Here is a 15,947-nt window from a genome sequence, read left to right as displayed (position 1 = left end):
GTTGTCAGCAATTAAAGCAGGAAAGATAAACTCTGACCCATATCTTGTGTAGAGCACAATGTTGAATTGAAATGTATTGACAAAGTTTGGGGGTGGGGGGAGTAATAAAATAATTATGATGTTTTGTACAAAAATATAAATTGGAAAAAAAAATTGCAGTTGTAATAAAACCAAACCCTGCCTGCTTATCTTGGCTCAAGGGAAGTCACAGGATAAAACAAGTCAAAAAAACAAAAGGCCAGCACAATGAACTGCACACAGAATGCAATGCCAACAAGATGAAAACGTGGGCTACGAATCAATAATTGGAAGCTCTCACTTCAGCAATATATATTTCTGTGAAGATTATTGCAGAGGCTTGCAGCTCAGCCCTGATGGATTTCTGACGGCTTAGTGCCGGGAACTGAAATGGTAAAGGATAACGAAATGAAACGTCTGCAGGAGCCGGCGAGGACATGTCAGCGAAGGACGGTTTCTTTGTTTTTAACTAACTGAAGAACAAAGGGGTAGGCTGTTCAGGTGGGCTTTAAAGAAACGTTAACCATCTCTGCGGGTCAACCACCAGGTCAGGACCTCAGAAGATTCTTCTGATTTCAGAGGACAAAGAATACAACAGCAAGACGTAGAGTGGAATTTTTACAGTGTATACAGAAAGAAACACATTGAAATGAGAATTATACACAACTAGTCATTTAGCCCGTTACAATAACGGGCGCTATTACAGTAGTGCATAAACATTAGTAGGAACAGTCAATATTAAATGGCAAGGGACTTTGACCTCATTCTTTTTGTTGGTCGTATTTTTCTTTCTTTCAGCCTTTCTTTTGTTGATGTTTACTTGCTGAGCTGACCGTTCTTCGTGGGCTGCCGCCGTGTATTGTGTGTCTTTAATTTTCTGTGACAGTAATACTGTCTTGTACGGCTCTATTCAATAAGGGTGCGCGCAAAAAGGCGAGCTTCAAAAGGGCGACCTCAATTGAGCGCAGCGAATAAAGGCGTTCGTAAATAATTTAGTTTAAATGGCTCTGGAATATGTGAAGAGCAACAAAGGTGCAGATCTTTATTTATGCGCACCTTTATTCGCTGCGCCCAATTGAGGTCGCCCTTTTGAAGGCTCGCCTTTTTGTGCGCGCCCTTATTGAAGGATGCCGTCTTGTACGTCCGCTGGCTTGTACGTCTGTAATATACCTTTAATTTTCTCTGGCGGTAATACAGGCGTGCGCGTCGGTAATATGCCTTTAATCTCCTCTGACAGTAATACTGGCTTGTATGTGGTGTAATATGCGTCACTGTATTGTGTACCTTTAATTTCCTCTCGCAGTAATACTGGTTTGTATTTCTGTAAAACGCCTCTAACTTTCTCTGACAGTAATATTGCGCGTCGCACCGTGCCCCGCACATGCGCACTTCACCAGAAGACACACACACACGGACACCTGGACGCACATAGGGATTTTATATATATAGATTATTTATATATGTATGGATGTGCTGAGCTATTTAAAGAGCTTCTGTAAAAAAGCCAAATTGCCCCATGAGGATAAATTTTGTTCTATCTATCTATCTATTAATTATATAATGCCTTTCACTATCAATCTATCTATCTATCTTATATAGTGCTTTTTATATCTATCTATCTATCTGTTATATAGTGCCTTTCATATCTATCATATAGTGCCTTTCATATCTATCTATCTGTTATATAGTGCCTTTCATATCTATCTATTTATCTATCTATCTATGTTATATAGTGCCTTTCATATCTATCTATCTGTTATATAGTGCCTTTCATATCTATCTGTCATATAGTTTGAAGCCCTTCTCCTTCTTAGCTCCTGACATTCAAATAATTTGACTTACGTCGTTTCCGTAAGTCTGGCCACGTCTTGAAGCGATCGCGTGAAAAACGCCATAGAAATCCGTTTTGATATCAGCACCGGAGTCCGACAGAGAGTCTATTGGATTAATCTAAGCAACTTTCTCTCCTGTCTTTTCTGGTCCTTTTATTTAATTGCCTGGGGTTGCAGATTCAAAAGGAAGGACTAAATTTTGAAGTACAATAGCAGTCAACACTGACGCAGAAACTGGTTGACGCGGAATCTATCATCCTGCCAACTACACCAAAATTAATATCTATCTATAATATGGTGTCTTTCATATCTATCTATACCAATCTATTATATAGTGCCTTTCATATCTATCTATATATCTATCTATCTATCTATCTATCTGCCAACTACACCAATATTAATATCTATTATATAGTGCCTCTGATATCTATCTATACCAATAATAATATCTATTATATAGTGCCTCTGATATCTATCTACACCAATATTAGATATCAAAGGCACTATATAATAGATATTAATATTGGTATAGATAGATATCAGAGGCACTATATAATAGATATTAATATTGGTATAGATAGATATCAGAGGCACTATATAATAGATATTAATATTGGTATAGATAGATATCAGAGGCACTATATAATAGATATTAATATTGGTATAGATAGATATCAAAGGCACTATATAATAGATATTAATATTGGTATAGATAGATATCAAAGGCACTATATAATAGATATTATCTATACCAATATTAATATCTATTATATAGTGCCTCTGATATCTATCTATACCAATATTAATATCTATTATATAGTGCCTTTCTTATCTATCTATCTATTATATAGTGCCTTTCTTATCTATCTATCAACTACACCAATATTAATATCTATTATATAGTGCCTCTGATATCTATCTATACCAATATTAATATCTATTATATAGTGCCTTTCTTATCTATCTATCTATCTATTATATAGTGCCTTTCTTATCTATCTATCAACTACACCAATATTAATATCAATTATATAGTGCCTCTGATATATATCTATACCAATATTAATATCTATCATATAGTGCCTTTCATATCTATCTATCTATCTATCTATCTATCTATCTATCTATCTATCTATCTATCTATCTATCTATCTATCTATCTATCTATCTACTAAACCAATATTAATATCTATTATATAGTGCCTTTCATATCTATCTATCTAATGTGTGTATGTGTACAGAGTCTATAAAGTATTCACCCCTGGGTAGTTTTCACATTTTCTTGTTATACAATGGTGGATTTAATTTAGCTTTTTCGTCACTGATCAGTGGTTTACATTGCGGTGGATACAGAAAGTACTCAGACCTCCTTTACTTTCTGCACACTTCCAGGTTTTGTACATTTAATTTGAAATGGATAAAATTACTAATTTGCCCATCAATCTACACTCAGAGACCAATAATGACAAAATAAAGACATGTGTTCAGAAAGGTTTGAAAATTTAGTAAAAATTAAAAACTGAAATCTCTTATTCACGCAAGTGTTACTCCGTATTATTCAGTCCCTTAATTCGGCACTTTCTAGAAGCCCATTTAGCACCAGTTTCAGCTATGAGTTTTTGTGGATAGGTTTCTGCCAGCTTTGCACACCTGGATTTTGGCAGTTTATCCCATCTTCGGGTCTTCCCACACATGTTCTCTCGGGGGATTGGGTGGTCTAAGTCTGAGCTTTGGCTGGACCACTCAAGGACAGTCAGAGAGTTGTTCTGAAGTCACTCCAGCATTGTCTTGGCCGTATGCTTTGCACCGTTGTTGTGCTGAAAGGTGAACTGCTGGCCCAGTCTTAGGTGACGTCCACTCTGGAGCAGGTTTTCTTCAAGGACACCTCTGTATTTAACTGCATTCATCCTTCCCTCAATTCTGAACAGTTAACCCCTGTCATGGCTGCGGAGAGACACCCCCATAGCATGATGATGACACCATCAAAGAAGCACTTTGAGCTACATTGTTTGTATGAAAATGTGCTATAGAAATACATGTTGTTGCTGTTATCATGCTTCACCGTAAAGATGGTATTAAGAAGGCGATGAGCAGCTTCTGGTCTTTACCAGACTTAGCGGTTGGAGTTTTGCCCGAAGAGTTCATATGTCGAATGTCTTTTATTGAGGAGTGTCTTCCTTCTTGCCACTCCACCATAAATACCTGATGGAAGCCCTGCTGAGATGGCTGTAATCCCATCAGGTTCTGCCAGCTCACCAGAGGACTCCTAAAGCTCTGTTAGAATGGCAATTGGGTTCTTGCTCACCTCTCTGACCAATGCTCTTCTTGTCTGGTTACTCAATTTAGCCAGACAACGAACTCTAGGAGGAGTGCTGGTGGTTCCAAACTTCTTCCATTTCACAACTGAAGCCATGGTTCTTCTGGCTGATCCTCCAATTAGCTGTGACCCCCCCAGTCTCACCGAGATTGCACAGGTGGTGAAGCAGCTGAGGGGAGGAAAGGCTGCAGGGATTTGTGGTATCCGGGGTGAACTTCTCCAGGCTGGTGGTAAGGCTGTCCTCCTGGCATTGCAAGCAATCTTTGATTCCATTTGGGACACGGGCATCATCCTGACTGGAAAACGGAACTTGCCATCCCTATCTGGAAAGGGAAGGGTGATTGCCTGGATTGTGGAAACTACAGGGGGATAACACTGCTCTCTGTGCCGGGTGAGGTCCTTGCTAGGGTCATCCTCAAAAGGATCCGTGATAACCTGCTCACCTACCAGCGACCGGAACAGTCTGGTTCTACGCCTAAAAAGTCTACCATCGACCACATCCTGGCAATAAGGATTCTCATGGAGCGCAAACGTGAATATCGACAGAGCTTCTTTGCAGTTTTTGCAATTTTCATAAAGCGTTCGACTCAGTTGATTGAGCTGCCCTGTGGGACATCTTGAGACTTTGCGGGATTCACCCCAAAATTACCGGATATCATGGCCGGCCTGTACACTGGTACTGTGAGTGCTGTGCTGAGTAGTGGTAGAACCTCTGTGTGTTTCCCAGTTGATTCTGAGGTCCCTCAGCGGTGTGTTCTGCTCCTACTCTGTTCAATGCTTGTATGGACTGGGTGTTGGGTAAGGTCATGGGGTCCAGCGGCTGTGGGGCATCTGTTAGTGAAGAAAGATTCACGGATCTTGACTTTGCTGACGATGCTGTGATCTTCAGGGAGTCGATGGAGGCTCTGACCGGGGGTCTTGAGAGACTGAGCGAGGAGTCTGAGTGTCTGGGCTTGTGAGTGTCCTGATAAAAACCAAAGATCAGGGCCTTTAATGACCTCTTGGGCACGGCCATCAGCAGTGTGTCTGTCTGCGAAGAGAGTGTCGACCTCGTTATTGAGAGGTGTACTTACCTCGGCAGTGACATTCATGGTCTCTGGTGACTATTCCTATCAAGTCAGTAGACAGATTGGGGTGTGTGGCGCGCCCGATACCACTGTAAAAGGACGAACGTTCAAGTCTTTAGAGTCCTGGTACTTCCTGTCTTGTTATATGGTTGCGAGAAACAGATGCTATCCAGTGACTTAAGATGAAGACTGGACTTCTTCAGTACTGTGTCTCTTCAGAGAATCCTTTGGTAACGCTGGTTTGACTTTGTGTTGCTCACGGAGTCCCGAATGACGCACATGACCTGCATTGTGAGGGAGCGTCAGTTACGGTAGTACGGCCATGTGGCGCGATTCCCCGAGGATGATCAGCCTCACTGGACCCTCATTGTTGAAGACCTGAGTGGCTGGACCAGCCCAAGGGGATGCCCACGTAACACCTGGCTGCAGCACATAGAGGGTCATTTCCGGAGGGTGGGACTGGACCGTGTGTGTGCCTGGGGGGATTGCCAACCAGGATTCCAAGCTGTTCGGTCGTGTGATGGGTCCGACAACACGCTGTACCAGTGAAGGCTCCCCGACCTGACCTGACCTGACCTGACTGTACTCTTGGGAACACTTAGACCTGTAGAAACGGGTTTATCCTCTTGCCCTGATCTGTGCCTCACCTCACCACAATTTGATCGTGTAAGACTGCAAAGAGTTCCTTGGACTTCATGGCTTGATGTTTGTTCCGACATGCAGTTTGATTTGTTTGACCTTCCACATACAGGTCTATCTAAATGATGTCCAGTCACTTCAATTTGTCATAGGTGGACTCTAATCAAGTTCCAGAAACATTTCAAGGAGAATAAAAGCAACAAGGATAAGCGTGAGCACAAGTTAGAGGTTCTGAATGCTAATATGAAGGAGAGATTTCAGTTTTTGATTTTTAATAAATATGCAGGTCATTGTAGGTTATTGAGTGTAGACCGGTGAGCAAAAATGGCAGATATATAATTTTTCAAAGTAAATCAGCCAAATTATTGTGTGCAGAAAGGAAATTGAATGAAACCAAATCAAATAAATTTACTTTTGGCCTTTTGTATTTTTGTTTCTTTGAAATTTTTTTTTCTTTTAAATTCTGTAGTTTAGTTGCCCTTTTGATTTTTAGACATTTGAGTATGGACTTTGAACATTTCCTTGTTTTTCTTTCTGACTGTTTCCCTCCTGTTTTCGCATTCATTTGGGATAAGATACAAATATTCCAGGGTGCATTCTAAACGTACCTCACCCACTGCCTAAAAATGAAAAAATAAAAGAATGCATTTCAGCAGATGTCAGATAGTTATGTACGGTTAGGTCCATAAATATTTGGACAGAGACAACTTTTGTCTAATTTTGCTTCTGTACATTACCACAATGAATTTTAAATGAAACAACTCCGATGCAGTTGAAGTGCAGACTTTCAGCTTTAACACTAGAATTACCAGAGCCTACGAAAAAACTCGTAGATCCGGCCCACCTTAAATCGCTTCTTAAAACCATTCTCACCTCTCTGCCAGCGTCTTTTGTCATCTAAATGTACTGATAAAGACAAGCTGCAAACAGCCGGCTATTCCATCCCCCCATCGACTTAGAACATAAACGAACTTCTCTTAGCTCATGTCTTGATTGATTATCTGGGAGTGAAGTGGAGTTTTAGAGTGGAAATAATAAATCATTATTTGGAACACACGCATTTCATGTGTGTTGCGTTTCTACAGTAATCTGTGTAAACACACTGTTAAAACAGAAACTTTTTTTATATTCTAGTAACAAAATGTAGGCATAAACTATATAATGTATGAAGCCTGAAGTCCAAATATCAAAGAAACACTTTCACAAAAGATACAAAAAAAAAAGCTGCTGCCAAAAAAAGTCGCCTTAGTGTGCGACATTGACACTCATTTACTATAACTGCCGCTGTGGCGCAACAGTATCAGTTGCTGACTGGCAATCAGAAGGTCACGAGTTCGATCCTGCATGACTCCCTTTTGTGAAGTGTTCTTATTTTTACTGTTTTAGAATAAAAAGATACATTTGATTTCAGTCTGTAACAGCCGGTGTAATTTATGATATTTGTAAAGGTTAGCTTTATTTATTTATTTTTTTAATTCACTTTTCATTCTCTGTCGCGTTCAGGATCCTTCCCTAGTCCACCTGACACTGCTGTTTTTACATAAAGACGCGCTATAGCTCTGCAGTGTATCATGATACATACGACCGCGTGTTTTTTTTCCCACAATCTTGCCAGTCTCCACATGTTACTGTATGCTGTTTCTTTTGTACTCCAGGACATGCAGAAGAAAGCATAGTAAAGAGCAGTAACTTCAGCGCTATATGCAATCATCAGACACTCCCCATCTGACACTGCTGTTTTCACATAAAGACGCGTTATAGCTCTGCAGTGTACTTGTGACTGCATTGTCATACCAATGCTTGTGAACTGAAGTGTCTGCATGCACTTTTCGTGGCATTACACGTGTATTTTTTGAGCATGCCCATGTAGCTCAAACACAGGAACATATGTTGATGTAAAAGTATAACAAAACAAGTGCACTTTTATTCAAGACTATAACCGAAGAAAAAAGAAAGCAAGTTACAGTAGGAGGTTGATATGACAGGTTGCGTGGTGCAATGCTAAGAACTGCTGATTTCCATTCCGTGCTATATAACTGTTAACATTTGAATCTGATGATTGCAAATAGCGCTGTCTTATTCAGTGTGCGCAAGAACATGCAGGTGGCCAGTTGCTGAGTGCTACAATGCACATTTTAAAAAAAGAAAGAGACAAATATATGTGACGTTTTGAAGAAATCATTTTATGCTGCGAATAGTACCAATCAGAAAACATTGTCAAAGTAATGCAATATTATTTGAAAACGAACAGCATCAGGTTGGGTGTGAAGTTATACTGGCGCTGTTTGAGTCAGATCAGAAGCTGAATAAGCTGAACAAGCTCCTGTTCTGACTCTAAGTAAAAAGCATGAATTAATCAACAGAAATAACCGCGATCGACATTTTAAACTTAACGATTTACAGTGCATACCAATTTATAAATTTTATGTCCGTTTGAGCAAAAAAAAAACACTTTCTCCAAAGCTGGGAATCGAACTTGCGTCTCTGTAGCATGGTAGGGCAGCTGTGCCCCAAGTCAGCAAACTGTAGCGTTAAGCCACGGAAAGGGTTGTAGTATCCTTGAACCTTTTGTGAAAGTGTTTATTTGATGTTTGGACTTCAGGCTTCACACATTCTATAGTTTATGCCTACATTTTGTAACATTTATTACTAAAATATGAAAATGCTTCTGTTTTAGCAATGTGTTTACACAGATTACTGTAGAAATGGAACACACATGAAATGCGTGTATTCCAAATAACGATCTATTATTTCCATTCTAAAACTCCAGCAGTTCAGTCACTCCCAGATAATCAAACAAGGCATGATCTGGGAAAACTTAGTGAACGTTCTGCGACGGTGGGGGATGGAATAGCCGGCTGCTCGCTGCTCCTCTTAATCGGCACATTTAGAAGACAAAAGAGAGGTGAGAACGGTTTTAAGGTGGGCCGGATTTATGAGTTTTTTCGTAGACTCTGGTAATTCTAGTGTTAATTCAGTGGGGTGAACAAAACGATTACATAAAAATGTGAGGCAACTAAAGCATTTTTTAACACAATCCCTTCATTTTAGTGGCTCAAAAGTAATTGGACAATTGACTCAAAGGCTATTTCATGGGTGGTTGTGGGCAAGTCCGTCGTTATGTCCTTATCAATTAAGCAGATAAAAGGCCTGGAGTTGATTTGAGGTGTGGTGCTTGCATGTGGAAGATTTTGCTGTGAACAGACAACATACGGTCAAAGGAGCTCTCCATGCAGGTGAATGAAGCCATCCTTAAGCTGCGAAAACAGAAAAAACCCATCCGAGAAATTGCTCCAATATTACAAGTGGCAAAATCTACAGTTTGGTACATCATGAGAAAGAAAGCAAGCACTGGAGAACTCAGCAATGCAAAAAGACCTGGACGTCCACGGAAGACAATAGTGGTGGATGACTGCAGAATCATTTCCATGGTGAAGAGAAACCCCTTCACAACAGCCAACCAAGTGAACAACACTCTCCAGGGGGTCGGCGTATCGAAATCCAAGTCTACCATAAAGAGAAGACTGCATGAAAGTAAATACAGAGGGTGCACTGCAAGGTGCAAGCCACTCATAAGCCTCAAGAATAGAAAGGCTAGATTGGACTTTGCTAAAGAACATCTAAAAAAGCCAGCACAGTTCTGGAAAAACATTCTTTGGACAGATGAAACCAAGATCAACCTCTACCAGAATGATGGCAAGAAAAAAGTATGGAGAAGGCGTGGAACAGCTCATTATCCAAAGCATAGCACATCATCTGTAAAACATGGTGGAGGCAGTGTGATGACTTGGGTGTGCATGGCTGCCAGTGGCACTGGGACACTAGTGTTTATTGATGATGTGACACAGGACAGAAGCAGCCGAATGAATTCTGAGGTGTTCAGAGACATACTGTTTGCTCAAATCCAGCTAAATACAGCAGTCAAATTGATTCATGATACAGATGGACAATGACCCAAAACATACAGCCAAAGCAACCCAGGAGTTTATTAAAGCAAAGAAGTGGAAAATCCTTGAATGGCCAAGTCAGTCACCTGATCTTAACCCAACTGAGCAGGCATTTCACTTGTTGAAGACTAAACTTCAGACAGAAAGGCCCACAAACAAACAGCAACTGAAAGCCGCTGCAGTAAAGGCCTGGCAGAGCATTAAAAAGGAGGAAACCCAACATCTGGTGATGTCCAGGAGTTCAAGACTTCAGGCTGTCATTGTCAGCAAAGGGTTTTCAACCAAGTATTAGAAATGAACATTTGATTTCCAGTTATTTAATTTGTCCAATTACTTTTGAGCCCCTGAAATGAAGGGATTGTCTTCACAAAATGCTTTAGTTGCCTCACATTTTTATACAATCGTTTTGTTCACCCCACTGAATTAAAGCTGAAAGTCTGCACTTCAACTGCATCCGAGTTGTTTCATTTAAAATTCATTGTGGTGATGTACAGAAGCAAAATTAGAAAAAAGTTGCCTCTGTCCAACTATTTATAGACTTAACTGTACATACGAGACATACAACTTAAGCAAAAATCCAAAAAGAGCAAACTCACCCTGAAACATTCAGTGATTTGGACTGAAACAGCTTGTAAGATCTTGAAGTTGGGCTCACCTGTCACTTGAGGGACGTATGGCACGGACAGCCTGTCCACACAGTAGCTCGTGCCACTCAAGGACTCTGCGATCTTGTTGGTGAGGAAAAACAAGTTCTTGTCGTGCCTTTCCAAGGTCTTCGGAAGGCTGTGTTAATTGCACAAAAAAAAAACAAAACAAAACGCTTTTATTCAACATAATTCTTGTCATAGAATATAAAACCAACCTAAATTACATACATTTATGATACACGGTGCATGAGTAACTAAAATTTGTAATTGTCCGCCTCCCAGAAACATCATACAAATGATTTTACGAGGCACATTCACAGTCAGTTAAAATTGGCAGTGTAGTAAAATGTGCAGAAGTACAATATGTACACCTTTATGTTTATGTACCAGGAGACAGATTTATAATGGGTGCCAAGCAGAACAGAAGTTTGGCAGGCTAGGTAAGGGGACTGTATTTCATTTACCATGCATTTTTCTTTTTAATATACTTATATACTTGTACTGTTTCTCAAATACATCCATGCATACAAATACAGTATTCATATTATATATATATATATCTGCAGTGGGTTGGCACCCTGCCCGGGATTGGTTCCTGCCTTGTGCCCTGTGTTGGCTGGGATTGGCTCCTGCAGACCTCCGTGACCCTGTGATGGATGGATATTATATATATATTTCAGAAATATAAATAATGATTGTTTGTTGTTACCAATTTACAAAATGCAAAGTGAGCGAACAAAAGAAAAATCTAAATCAAATCAATATTTGGTGTTACTACCTTTTGCCTTCAAACCAGCATCAATTCTTATAGGTCCACTTGCACAAAGTCAGGGATTTTGTAGGATTCTAGTCAGGTGTTTGATCAACCAATTCTACCAAACAGGTGCTAATGATCATCAATGTCACACGTAGGTTGAAACACAGTCATGAACTAAAACAGAAACAGCTTCAAACTGGGTGAGGAACAGCCAAACTCTGCTACCAAGGTGAGGTTGTGAAGACAGTTTCATGTCATGGCGAGATTGAGCACAGCAACAAGACACAAGGTAGTTGTACTGCATCACCAAGGTCTCTCCCAGACAAAGATTTCAAAGCAGACTGGAGTTTCAAGATGTGCTGTTCAAGCTCTTTTGAAGAAGCACAAAGAAACGGGCAACGTTGAGGATTGTAGATGCAGTGGTCGGCCAAGGAAACTTAGTGCAGCAGATGAAAGACACATCAAGCTTATTACCCTTCGAAATCGGAAGATGTCCAGAAGTGCCATCAGCTCAGAACTGGCAGAAACCAGTGGGACCCAGGTACACCCATCTACTGTCTGGAGAAGTCTGGCCAGAAGTGGTCTTCATGGAAGAAATGCAGCCAAAAAGCCATACCTCCGATGTGGAAACAAGGCCAAGCGACTCAAGTATGCACGAAAACATATGAACTGGGGTGCAGAAAAATGGCAGCAGGTGCTCTGGACTGATGAGTCAAAATTTGAAATATTTGGCTGTAGCAGAAAGCAGTTTGTTCGTCGAAGGGCTGGAGAGCAGTACAATAATGAATGTCTGCAGGCAACAGTGAAGCATGGTGGAGGTTCCTTGAACGTTTGGGGCTGCATTTCTGCAAATGAAGTTGAAGATTTGGTCAGGATTAATGGTGTTCTCAATGCTGAGAAATACAGGCAGATACTTATCCATCATGCAATACCATCAGGGAGGTGTATGATTGTCCCCAAATTTATTCTGCAGCAGGACAACGACCCCAAACATACAGCCAAAGTCATTAAGAACTATCTTCAGCGTAAAGAAGAACAAGAAGTCCTGGAAGTGATGGTATGGCCCCCACAGAGCCCTGATCTCAACATCATCGAGTGTGTCTGGGATTACATGAAGAGACAGAAGGATGTGAGGAAGCCAACATCCACAGAAGATCGGTGGTTAGTTCTCCAAGATGTTTGGAACAACCTACCAGCCGAGTTCCTTCAAAAACTGTGTGCAAGTGTACCTAGAAGAATTGATGCTGTTTTGAAGGCAAAGGGTGGTCACACCAAATATTGAATTGATTTAGATTTCTCTTTTGTTCATTCACTGCATTTTGTTGATTGATGAAAATAAATGATTAACACTTCCATTTTTGAAAGCATTCTTTGTTTACAGCATTTTTTCACACCTGCCTAAACCTTTTGCACAGTACTGTATATATATATATATAAAATATATGTATAGATTGTGAGACTTCCGAACTCTTTTGAGACCCTCCCCAACAGGACGACTCACAGAAGTGCAACTAGAATGTGTGTTGAAGGTTACTTGTCCGTTGCCGAGGCAACCACAGATTCACAGTGCTGCAGAAACGACTACAAGCTGACTGCTGCCTCGCGCAAAGTGCCAGTTGCCCGATGGGTGATGCAGTGAACATTATAAGTGCCGACCCTGCCTGTTTGCTGCGTCTGTGTACAGTAGAATGGTAGATCCCGCTACAATAAATAACCTTGTTGTTTGTGTTTTGAGGAAGAAAAAAAGCTGGTTGTGATAAAGTACTGAGACTCAGCCTCGTCTTTGGGGTGCAAGACAGCGACTCACGTGTCTGTCTGTCTGTCTCTGTCTATCTATATGTATATATATATATATATATATATGTATCTAAGGAAGGAATTGTTCTGGATAGGCAGTCTCTGCCTGTTCATTCATTATGCATCCTGGCCAGGAAAGATACCAGCAACTAACCTGGCCAGGATGCCTGTCCAGCTTTGTCCTTCCATTACACTTACGAATTTAGGCAAGAAATTATCCTTACTCTGGGCCAGGATGATAGTCCATCTACCCTGGCGCCAACAATGTGTACGTATATGTATGGGTGACACTGGGCCATGACACCTTCGACAGTTCACAGACATGTGGGTAAGGTGGACTAGCATTGCTAACTGACCCGAGTGTGTGTGTGTTTACCCTGTGATGGACTGAAGCCCTCTCCAGGTGTTGCTCCAGCCTTCCACCCGATCATTCCTGGGATAGGCTCCAGCTGCTCCATAACACTACAATGGATGTGCAGGTTAATGTTATATAAATATCAGACAGTTTGTCCCTTGTCTGTTGGTTAACAGTCAAGATCACTGGTTCTTAAACTTTTTTTTTTTCCCCATGACCCAATATTGACTACTGCTGGTCTTCGTGACCTGTAGCTGCTGTTCATCAAGCCATTCCCCCAAACTTCACTTTTGACAATCACTGCCAATCAGCCCCTTGCCCCACCCTGGAGAATTGCCATCAATTGTCATCCTTGGTTACTAAGTCCCTGGTAGAACTGTCAACCCCATGTCATCTGCGGGGGTTTTGGTTTGGGGTTTGTTTCAGCCACACATGTGCCGACCCATCACTGTGCATTCCACAAAACACTTGCCCCCCTTTCTCTCATTCACTTCAATTGCAAATAGAGATGTCTCGCGACCCAAGAAATGTTGTTCTAGATCATTGTACATACGTATATTTTGAAAGGTTTATGTAACCTCCGCTATATAGGCATAGGCACTGGCAGTTTGTCTATGAACTTACGTGCACTTCTCTCTGAAAAAAGTCTCCGGTAAAAGATAAGGTGCTTCCAGGCTTCTGACTTCGATCACCTGTTTTAAATGAAAACAAATGAAAAACTGAATACATGCTTTCAAGAACTTACTCTTCATGTTATGCTGACGATTCTTAAACAATAGACCTTAAAACAATTTAACCATAAAACCACTGCATCCAATCAAGTCGAATTTTGCAGGACCTTAAAGGTCTTACTGTCTACCACAATACTTGGTCACTTATTTCACGTGTCTGTGGTTCTCTTTATGAAGAAAAACCACATAATGTCAGTGCAAAATGTCCCCTTAACAAGTTTCCAACTGTGTCCCCGTGTACTTGATGAACTCACTTGAAAGTCACCGTCTCGATCCACTGAACTAATTCCCTTCATAATTTTAAACACTTCAGTCAGGTTCTTCTAGAAAGTTCATTCAGTTCATCGGAACGACCATCTCTGAGCCAAGGAGGGGGCCTAAGGGTACATCTTTCACCATCTTACAATGCTGTGATTGCAGCCATTAACCAACTCTCTGTGACTGGTACTCATGGCCATTGATCAATGGACAATTTGCATATCATTGATAATCACACGGCCCATTGTTAGTCAATGGTGCTAGTTTCGGTCATTATGCAAAGGTATTGTTTATAAGGTTGGAGAAACCTGCAGTCAACTGAGACTGAGGAAGTCATTTGGATGAGTGATGTAACGTATCTCCCTGGAAAAGAACTCTGTCCAGATGAACCGAATCAACTTTCTAGAATTTCCTTACCTGGATTATTGAGCATGCATCGAGACTTCCGTCAGGTCTCCTCTTAATCTTCTTTTGCTTAAACTATAAAGGCTCAGCTCTTTTAATCTTTCCTCATAACTCATCCCCTGTAGCCCTGGAATCAGCCTAGTTGTTCTTCTCTGGACCTTCTCTAGTGCTGTTATGTCCTTTTTGCAGCCTGGAGACCAAAACTGCACACAGGACTCCAGATGAGGCCTCACCAGTGTGTTATAAAGCTTCAACAGAACCTCCTGTGACTTGTACTCCACACATCAAGGCGCTATATAACCTGACATTCTGTTAGCCTTCTTAATGGCTTCTGAACACTGGCTGGAAATCGATAGCTTAGAGTCCACTACGACTCCTAAATCCTTCTCTTAAGGTGTACTTTCGATATTCAGACCTCATATTTTAACTTCCTACCTGTAATACTTTACATATACTGACATTGAATGGTTAACAGGTTCTGCTCCTTCAATGTTTCATCATAACTCATCTCCTGTAGCTCTGAATCAACCTAGTCGCTCTTCTTTGGACTTTGTCTAGTGCTGTTATGTCCTTTACTGAGCCTGGAGACCAAAACTGCACACAGGACTCCAGATGAGGCCTCACCAGTGTGTTATAAAGACTTGAGCAGAACCTCCTTGGACTTGTACTCCACACATCAAGGCGCTATATAACCTGACATTCTGTTAGCCTTCTTAATGGCTTCTGTGCACTGTCTGTCAGTTGATGGTGTTGAGTCCACTACAACTCCTAAATCCTTCTCATAAGGTGTACCATTGATTTTCAGACCGCCCATTGTGTTGTCAAACCTCATATTTTAACTTCATACATTTAATACTTTATATTTATTGACATTAAATGGTTAACAGGTTCAACTCCTTCAATCTTTCCTCATAACTCATCCCCTGTAGCCCTTTAATCAGCCTAGTCGCTCTTCTCTGGACTTTCTCTAGTGCTGTTATGTCCTTTTTGTAGCCTGGAGACCAAAACTGCACACAGGACTCCAGATGAGGCCTCACCAGTGTGTTATAAAGGTTGAGCAGAACCTCCTGTGACTTGTACTCTGCACATCACGGTGCCATATGACCTGACATTCTGTTAGGATTAGGGTTAGGGTTAAATCCTAAATCCTTCTCATAAGGTGGACTTTTTGATTTTC

At 40.9% G+C, this 15,947-nt stretch overlaps 1 protein-coding gene across 1 annotated transcript in view; it reads right to left on the bottom strand.

Annotated features, from left to right (window-relative positions):
- The window catches only part of efr3a (EFR3 homolog A (S. cerevisiae)), a 313,432-nt gene that overhangs the window by 10,175 nt on the left and 287,310 nt on the right, over positions 1 to 15,947 (bottom strand). Inside the window, exons 18-19 of the mRNA XM_051928967.1 lie at positions 14,001 to 14,068; positions 10,476 to 10,603 (exon numbers count right to left, since the gene is read on the bottom strand). Of these exons, the coding sequence (XP_051784927.1) occupies positions 10,476 to 10,603; positions 14,001 to 14,068 (196 nt within the window). The remainder of the gene's footprint in view (positions 1 to 10,475; positions 10,604 to 14,000; positions 14,069 to 15,947) is intronic.

The sequence above is a fragment of the Erpetoichthys calabaricus genome, chromosome 6 (genome assembly GCF_900747795.2).
Source record: "Erpetoichthys calabaricus chromosome 6, fErpCal1.3, whole genome shotgun sequence".
In the NCBI taxonomy this organism is placed as follows: domain Eukaryota; kingdom Metazoa; phylum Chordata; class Cladistia; order Polypteriformes; family Polypteridae; genus Erpetoichthys; species Erpetoichthys calabaricus.
The sequence above is the reverse complement of the archived record's forward strand: the minus strand, read 5'-3'. Positions and strand labels throughout refer to the sequence as shown.